Source organism: Gavialis gangeticus, unplaced genomic scaffold (genome assembly GCF_001723915.1).
Source record: "Gavialis gangeticus isolate Ggan-Ray unplaced genomic scaffold, GavGan_comp1, whole genome shotgun sequence".
Lineage (NCBI taxonomy): Eukaryota > Metazoa > Chordata > Crocodylia > Gavialidae > Gavialis > Gavialis gangeticus.
In genome coordinates, this window is record NW_017728992.1 from 155,784,626 (window position 1) to 155,793,716 (window position 9,091).

Below are 9,091 nucleotides of genomic sequence, written 5' to 3' on the forward strand. Positions count from 1 at the left end.
CCCCCCCCCAGGAAGAGCCTGCAGGAGCAGCCTGCTTTTGCCCCATGCATAGATCAAGGGGCACATGCTTCTTATGGCTCCCCTGGGGGTATGTGCAGTGGTGGGACCCAACCTTCCTTCCCCTGCACCCCTCCCCCAGCATGAGCCGTGTGGCTCGGTCCCAAGCCCCAGCTTGGCAGCAGCTGCTCCAGCCCCTCATCGCAGGAGCCTGGATCTGTTCCTCCCCACGCCCCTTCCCCTCCCAACAGACTTACCAGCTGGACACTGTTTTCCAAGCTGCTAAGTTGCATATCAGTAATTGGATAGCTATCAGCTGATATGGCTTGTTAATAATCGGCCATCAGTATTGGCCAAAAAAATCTTTACACCCCTAGTACCTACTAGGTGGGACAGGATCTGGCCCTAGGTGTGTGTTAGCTAGGAAAAGGAGATTAAGTAGAAGATATAGCAGTTTTCAAATGGTCTTAAAGGCTACCATGAAGAAGATGGTTTTCCCTTTCTGCAGAGGGCAGCACATGAAGCTTTCACTGAAATCATTTTGGTCAAAAAAACTTTACTTGCTCCTAGAAGAATACATACCAGTACTCTACTTCTTGTGATGTAGCTATCTGGTATAATTTAATGGGTTACACATATCGGTAAATTTATTAATTAACTTAAAATCCAACTGCCAAAATATCCATGTCTCTGCTGGGGTATTGCCTGTACCTTCAGATGTGCACAATAGCCTTTTGTTTTTATCTGTAAACCTTTAAATGCCTGGCTAAATTCTTGAAACTCATCTTAGATATGACATCTGATACTGTTTTCATCGATGTATGTTTTGCAGAAGATGACTGGTATTTGTGTCATGTGACAATTCTTTCCCCAAAAGAAGAACTTCTAACTTGGGGTATGTACCCATATCCCTATTTGGCACGTGTTGATCCTGATGCTCGAAAAGGTACTCTGATTTACCAGCTTGCTGCCTATTACACTAACAAAGAAAACTCCAGTACTGCGATAACTTATGCACTTATTGCAGGTAAATCTCTTTTCAAACACCTAGAAAGTCTGAATGATTATGAGCGGGTTTTTTTTAACTATCCAATTTTATCATGTAGTTAAGGCTTTACTCTTGAAAATCTATTACCCAGATTGGCGCGGGGGGCAGGGAACCTTTTTGGCAGGCATACCAGAAATTAAGCCCTGCACCTTCCCCAGGTACCACTCTAATCTGCTTCCCTCCCAAACTGCTGCTCTGCTTTCTGTTCCTTGCCCTATATACCACTGTGCTACGTCCCTCCCTGTTCAGCCACGTGCCTTGCACAGAGGCTACCCATACAGCTTGTGGTATGCCTGGTATGTTTGCTTGGTAAAAGTCAGAGGTAATGAATACAGTGCAAGTGAAACAAGCCTGTAGAAACAAGTCTTTCAGTTACGTATACCCATTTGGGTTGCTTGGTTTAGATTTTAAGTTTATTATGATCAGTATTGAATTATTAGATTCTTACCCATCCTCTTTTCCCCTGTGCCCTTTCTTAAATGTAGAGGGTAATTCACAGTCTACCTTGAAAGTGTCACACTAATCCTACTTCCACTTTAAAAAAATATCCAAATGTAACTGATTTTTTGTTTGTAGGATTAGAAAAGAGAAAAGAGTAGATGCAAATAATTGGTCTGGTGTATATAACCTTAAAATCTCTAGGAAGAACAGCTTGTAAAAGGGCATTCCTTTGGCACATATTCAAAAGAAAAGACTATAAAACCTATGCCTTTTTAAAATGTTGTCATGGTTTGTATTTGTGGCAGAATTAGCAACACATTCTTCTGACTAATAGCTATACAAGCATATTTGTTATATAGAAGGTCTAAATCTTTTTGTAAAGGTAAAACTGATAAATACAGTTCTTGTAAAGTTGCCCACTTGCACTAAGATTCCCTAATGCACAGAACATGCACAGTAATGAGTAGTGCAAGTTTTCCCCATTGTATTTTGCAACATCATACACAGAAATAGCATTTTAGATTAATTGCCAGACCACTTCCCTTCCTTTTCCCTTTCTGCTGAGGCTGTAAGGAAAGCTGTCAGTTCTACTGTATGTCAGGTAGTTTGTACAAAATTCTGGCAAAAAGAAGAGGGAATCCAAAACTGAAGACTTGTCTACAAGGGGAAGTGTTTGTGAAACCAGTCATAGGGCAAAATTAAAGTGCAGTAGCTGTTCTGAACTAGTTTCCCGTGCAAATGGTTTTGTTTTCTGCTGATGACTTATCGACACAAGGGGTGTTTTGCATGTGTTCCACGAGTGGGAGCCACTCTAAGAGCCACTCTAATTAAAGCACCCGCAGCATCTCGTGTATCAGTGTCCCAAAGCTTCAGAAAAGCACTGCCACCGCCATAACTAAAGCTTGTTGAACAAGCTTTTGTTAAAACGCCCCTGCCACCATTTTGAAGCATGGGGACACTGATACTGGAGACATGGAGGCTGGCTGGAGCGCGATAAGCAGGCTTGATTAATTGGAGCAGCCCCCTGGCTTGTATAGGCACCCTGGGATTCTAAGGTAATCCAATTCATCTCAAGTAAAAGCGTAAATTTTAAAGTGGGTTTAGTTAAGCTGCATGGACACTCTTCATAATCAAAGCAACTACAACTTGATTTACTTTGCAAATGAGGTAAACTAAATTGAATTATGGCCACTTTAATTCTGACGAGAGCATCCACACAGAGGATTAATGCGAGTTGACAGGAGGGATTTTAGCTGTCTTTGCTGTGCTTTTTAAAAACACAGGAAAGTAAACAAATTGGCAAATAAAATAGAAATGGAGCCTGTTAAAAGTGCTTGAACTTTGTATTAGGTCAATTATCCTTCTCAGAACTGAAAATAATCTTTCCGAAAATGAGTGGAAAATGTCTTTGTGATATGTACCAATTTAATATTGTCCTGTAATGCCATAAGCCTGGAGGCTGCTGAGATGTTCAGGCCAGCTAATCTGAGAACTAAAGTTAAACCCTTGATATTTTTGTAGCATTTCACAGTGCAGAGAAACTTGGCTGTTGGTACCAGGTCTCCTGTCCTCTTGTGAGGTAATGTGTATTAACTATGTGTCTCAAAAGTACAGATGAGTGAAAAGTGTAATAATGGATATGGATGTAAGCAAAGGCTTGAGTGAGGCTGAAACTTGAAGATGTAAATAGACTTACTGTGAAGTCTCCTTCAGAATGGCTTTGTGTATTTATTGATAGGTGGAGAAGACCGATTTGAAGTGGAAATGGACACAGGTTTTATAGGGACCACTGGTTTACCTTTAACTTGGAACAAGGAATATGTGGTCACTGTGCAGGCCACTGACGAATTCGGCAACACAAGCCCTTATACCTCCATTTCCATCCTGGCTGGCTGCAGACCTCCCCAGTTTACTAATGTGTCCTATACTGTGTTTGTTCCTGAAAATACTCCAATGGGAGAAAAGTAAGTGGAAGATGAGGGTGGGTAGATAGCAGCTGTCTGAGAGGAGCTCTGTGGAACATCATACAGAGACTCTTGTTTCTCATTCAGAGGATTGTATTTACATGTTTCTATCTTGCATTATGAAAAGAGATGCTGCTTTTGAAATAGAGGAGCATTGTAGCCTAGTGGATGAACAGCTTGGTTGGGAAAAGGAAGGGTGGAAATCCCAGCTCTGGCATTGATTTGTCTGAGATAAAGAACTTAATATTTTACTCTTGCACCCACCCCTGTTGTCTGCCTAAAAGGTACATAGACTTCATAAATTTCATAGACATTAGGGCTGGAAGGGACCTCGGAAGATCATCGAGTCCAGCCCCACTCCCGAGCAGCAGGAAGTTAGCTGGGGTTATAGGATCCCAGCAAGATAAGCATCCAAATTTCTCTTGAAGGCGTTCAATGTAGGTGCTTGAATAGCCTCCGGTGGCAGGCTATTCCAGACTTTGGGGGCTCGGACAGTGAAGAAATTCTTCAGTACGTCCAGCCTGAAACGGTCTTGTAGGAGTTTATAACCATTCAAAATTGTCATCCCTTGGGGCACTCTGGTGAACAGTGGTTGCCCCAGGTCCTGGTGAACACCCCGATAAATTTATAGGTGGCCATCAGATTAGCCTGGAAAAGTGGAAGCTCAGGGGTGAAGAGCCCCATAGCTCTCAGCCTGTCATCGTAAGGTCTGTTTTCCTGACCTCTGATCATGCACGTGGCTCTTCTCTGGACTCTCTCAAGCTTCTCCACACCCTTTTTGAATTGAGGAGCCCAAAACTGGATGCAGTACTCCAGCTGTGGCCTCACCAAGGCTGAGTACAACAGGAGAATGACGTCCTGGGATTTGCTTGAGAAGCATCTCTGGATGCAAGCCAGCGTTTTGCTCGCTATACTAGCTGCAGCATCACATTGAAGGCTCATATTCATCTTGTGGTCAATCATGACCCCCAAGTCCTTTTCATCGGTAGTGCTAGCCAGTGTAGCACTACCGAGCCTATAAGGATGCTGCAGGTTTTTCCTCCGAAGGTGGAGAACCTTGCATTTTTCGGTGTTAAACACCATCAGGCTTTTGATGTAACAGGCACAACAAAAGCTATCTGAAAGAACCTTTCGAGAGGAATGGAAGTATATTTTCTCCAGTGATGAAGGCATGGAAAGAAATTTATGTAGGCAGCTGGCTGGCTGAGTTCCTGCTGAAATGATTACTTGGATAAAACTATGATCTTGCTGTGTTGTACAATGGGTTAAATGCTCATTGCTTTGAATAGGAATCTTTTTCACCTAAATAAACACCTGAAAATGCTTTTAACTGTTCAAAAAATGGGCTATGTTGCAAGCTGACAGTTTCCTCTTTATGCTTCTTTAATTAAACAGCTTCTGAATGATGAAAATAGTCTTTTGAATGGGTATTATGTCTGAATTGAAACAGCTGAGTCTCTAGGGTAGTCATCCATTGCCTACAGAGTAGCTTTGCAAAGCAACAGCGGGTGACACCAACAAGATGGGTCAGTTTTATTGTTGTCTTTCTGAAGTGTGTGAGCAGCATGGGACTATAAAACTTTGATTACCAGAAGGGTGGGATGTTGGAGTTATTGTGCAGGGTAAGAGAACTCAGAATAGGCTAAGAAGTCAGTATGACCTATTATTCATTCCCTTCAGGAAGTTCTGAATGAGAAGATATGCCATTTTTCCTTTTCCCGAACCATGGAGAGTGGGAGTTTCACATATGTGGTTGTCCTAGCATGCAGGCTGATGTGAAAGACAGAGCCTCCAAAAAGGGCGTGACAGTGGTGTGCTATTGGAAATCTTAGCTTCTTCCCAAAAGATAAGGGGAAGGAAGCAGAGAGCTGGATTTCCTACTAAGCCACTGTCCCATTGGCAAAGTTCTCTCATGTCCCCCCAGGCCAACCTCTTTCCCTCCTCCCCAGCTTTCTTTAATATCTGTCACTGGCTAGCTGGTATCTGATAAATCTTTTAAGATTGACTTGCAAAGAAAAGTGGAATTAAATATATTTAATTCATCAGACTGATAAATGAGGCAGAAATAACAGCTCTGCAAGTATTAACGGGGGGGAAATGCTTATGAGGGAGAGGGTGTTATGAAGCTGGGCAGTACGGAGCAATGAGTTGAAATAAAGAAAAAGTAAGCTGTTATCTTGAAGCTGTTAGCAGATAGCTGGGCTAAATTGTATAATAAATTGCTCTTTCTCCAACTTCTGATTCTCTCAGTGAAACAAAAAATAACTTGTTTAATGGTTGTTCTGTTCTTTACAGCATAGCTGTCATTGAAGCTATTTCTTTCCAGAGCCAGTCTCTTTCATACACACTGCTGATGAATCCTAGTGGTCTGTTCAGCCTGAACCAGCAGAGTGGAGAGCTTGGCTTGATTCATACAGTGGACTACGAAAGCGAGCACCATCTCTATCATTTATTAGTGAAGGCGATGGAAGTTGAGAGTATGCTTAGCAGTGTAACTGAGGTATGATGCATCACTACATGTCGTGTTTGCCATTTCCTCAGTCTCTATTACTGCACTTAGTGATGTGATATTCATGATCAATGTTGACATGAAGTTGCGTGTTGCCAGAGAGAGAATGCCATTAAGTTCTAAGTGCTACACTGGGGCTTGGACCTGAGTTCAGCTTCTGGCTCTGCAAGATAATTCCTGTGTTAGCTGTCTTTGCTGTGCTTTTTAAAAACACAGAAAAATAAGGGTAATGATTCTTCTGTACGTCACAAGAGTGTTTTGAGGAAAATTTTATTAGTATGCCTGAGGTAGCCATTACATTGATGAAAGCAATAAGCCCCTAGATAGGTATGAAAGCTAAGATGCATTTCTGTGGTACCTTTTGAACTGCCACTTGCAGGAATATTGCTGAGTAGATATAAATATGTATGTGACAAAACACGCAGAATTTTTTCTAGGTTCGTTATGACTCAAAATCCAAACATTTGTCTGTACTTATGGGGTTCAGAATAAAGCCCAATAATTAATGTACTTAGATGTATGCACTTTTTTTTTAAAAAGCCAGAATATTACCTTGATTTTTTTTTTTCTGTGAAACTAAGACTTTTTTTTAAATAGAGGTGCACCAATACATCGGTCCCATTTTGGATTGGCACTGATATAAGGAAAATTGACTGTATTGGCAGTCGGCTTTTTTTGGCTGATATGACTGATAAATGCCCCGTGCATGTGCAGCCGAAGTGCAACATGCAGGCGGCCATGAGCACAGCCTGGCAGCATGGAGAGCAGCCAGGTCTGGCTGGTAAGTCTGTTGTGAGGAAAGGGGCCGGGCGGGGGGAGGGGGAAACGATGACACAGATCAAGGCTTCAACGGTGAGGAAAGAGGGAGTAGGGCTGGGGCAGAGGAAGGCACTGCACAGCTGGAGTGGAGCGGGGGACGGAGCCATGAGTGACTTGTCCAGGGAGGTGTAGGAGGCATGGTTCCTGCTGCTGCATGCACCCCGGAAGGGCATGAGGGTGTGCCCCCAGATCTGTGCAGGGGACAAGGGTGGGCTGCTGCTGCAGGCTGGGGACAGGGCATTGCCGGGCTCTTCCCGGTGCAGGGGTAGGGCCAGGGCTTTGCTCAGGGTGACAATGGCACTGGGAGGGGGGCTATGGCAAATTTTGGGATGGCTGCAGTCTGCCATCGTAGCCTTCTCCCAGCACTGCTGCCTCCCAGCCCAGCCTAGCCCCCTGCTGGGAAGATCCCTCTACCTCCTTGGCCCCAGTTTGCAGCAGCAGCAGCCGCTCCCCTTCATCCCCCCACCCCTGGATGAGCTGCTTGCAGCTCCATCCCCTGCTCTGACATTGCTGTGCAGTGTCAGCCCCACTCCCTCCCTCATCATGGGGGCCTCAATCTGCCCTCCTATGACCTTTCCCTCTCCCTTAGCCCCTTCCTCCACCACAGACTTACCAGCTGGACACCGCTTTCCAAACTGCCCAGCTGCATTTTGGAATTGGATTGGTATTGGCCAGTAAGGTTCATTAAAAATCAGCCATTGGTATTGGCCCAAAAATTTTTCTATCGGTCCACCCCTAGTTTTAACGTATCCTGTTTTGATCCTGGGTAAGGAGAATGCCTCTCTCCAAAAGCGGACTGGGTTTGAGAAGTATCATATCAGAAATAAACCTTGGACACTGAGTCTTGTATATTCTAGATGTTTACCTGTCCTGTGTTATCTCAAGGGTAGCATGCCGTAGTTCTAAAACGGGAAGGAAAACATTGCATAGAATGGCATAGAGTGTGCCATCTTAAGTAGTAAGAGCTAGTGTGTCAAAATGTTCGTATTTTAGATAGCAAGTAGCTAGTCCTGGGCCACTCTTGAGGTAGAGGCTGTCATTTTCTGTTAGTTTTTTTTCTTTTGTATGTGTTCATGATTATTTTTTTCTGTGTCACAGGTTATGGTTTACATTGCTGATTACAATGACTGTTTTCCAGTATTCCATGACTCCATTTATATCGGAAACAATGTTCTTGAAACCATCCCTGTTGGCACATCTTTGCTGCAAGGTGATCATGTCTCCTCTACCTCTTTCTCCTTTGTCACAAGCTTAGGCTGCAGCCAGCTATTGGATGTGTTCAGGATTTTACCATGTGAAAGCTCTCTTTCACCACTTTTATAACAGATGGTTCCATTGTCAGAGGAGCAAGACTGTTGACCACGATCCTTTTTCTAGAGCTGGAGAATAGTCTCCTGAGTTTCTGGAACCAAGACCCTTGAGTGATTTGAAAATGAGGACTGAGATCTTGAAATAGATATGATATTTCATGGAGAGTTGGTGTTGTGGGGGGAGAACAGATAAACATGCTTATGGTAACTTGTATTGACAAGGAGGTATTCTTGGGACATTTTCTGCTAGTCATAGTTTTTGAGGGCTGACAGTTTTATTCCCAGTTATTTTAGTCCAGCCAGGGAGGTGATGGACATATACCTATATAACCAAAGTTTGATTGTTGTCCATCAGCATCAAGGTGCAGTACCCTAAGTCAGGGGTCAGCACTGTTTTTGGGCAGAGTGACAAAAACATCTGCAGCCTCAACTTGTAAGATGTTGGCATGCCAGGGGTGGACAGCAGGGGAGCCACAAGGATCCTGATCCTTGTTGCAGCAGTGCAGCCACAGCTCCTTCCCTACCCTGAAGTCTGTGCACCATGCCAAATGCGTTTGCATGCCATGCTCTGGCACCCATGCCAGGGGTTACCTACCCCTGCCCTAAGTGGCTGTAGATGGTGGTATCATGTTACCAACTTCTGTGTGAGAGTTTAGTATCTGTGAGGAATCCAGAAGCACTGCTAAAATGCAGATTGGATTAACCAACTGAATATTTTTTGCCTTCAGCCATAGGAGACCCTAGCTATGAAATCCTCTTTGTACCAAAAAGCATGGCCTATTTTTTTTTGTGTTGGGCTTCAACCAGATCCTCATCCATGAACTGTCCGGGGGTCTGGGTTGCTGACAATGGTGTCATGTTTTGGGAGAGATGAGCAGAGAGCTGTGAGTTTTCTGTGTTTCTTAGAGGCTGCATGTTTCTTAAGACAGCATGGCAGTATCTGATGCTGTTATCTTGATTTTTATTAAGACACACAAATCGTGGGAGTTGAGCTATTTGTCTT

The 9,091-nt window shown here is 43.7% G+C and overlaps 1 protein-coding gene across 1 annotated transcript in view; it reads left to right on the forward strand.

The window, feature by feature from the left end:
• The first annotated feature begins 777 nt into the window (after nucleotides 1-777).
• The window catches only part of LOC109305054 (neural-cadherin-like), a 95,582-nt gene continuing 87,268 nt past the window's right edge, over nucleotides 778-9,091 (forward strand). Inside the window, exons 1-4 of the mRNA XM_019527948.1 lie at nucleotides 778-1,024; nucleotides 3,225-3,450; nucleotides 5,746-5,950; nucleotides 7,877-7,988. Of these exons, the coding sequence (XP_019383493.1) occupies nucleotides 790-1,024; nucleotides 3,225-3,450; nucleotides 5,746-5,950; nucleotides 7,877-7,988 (778 nt within the window). The 5' untranslated portion in view covers nucleotides 778-789. The remainder of the gene's footprint in view (nucleotides 1,025-3,224; nucleotides 3,451-5,745; nucleotides 5,951-7,876; nucleotides 7,989-9,091) is intronic.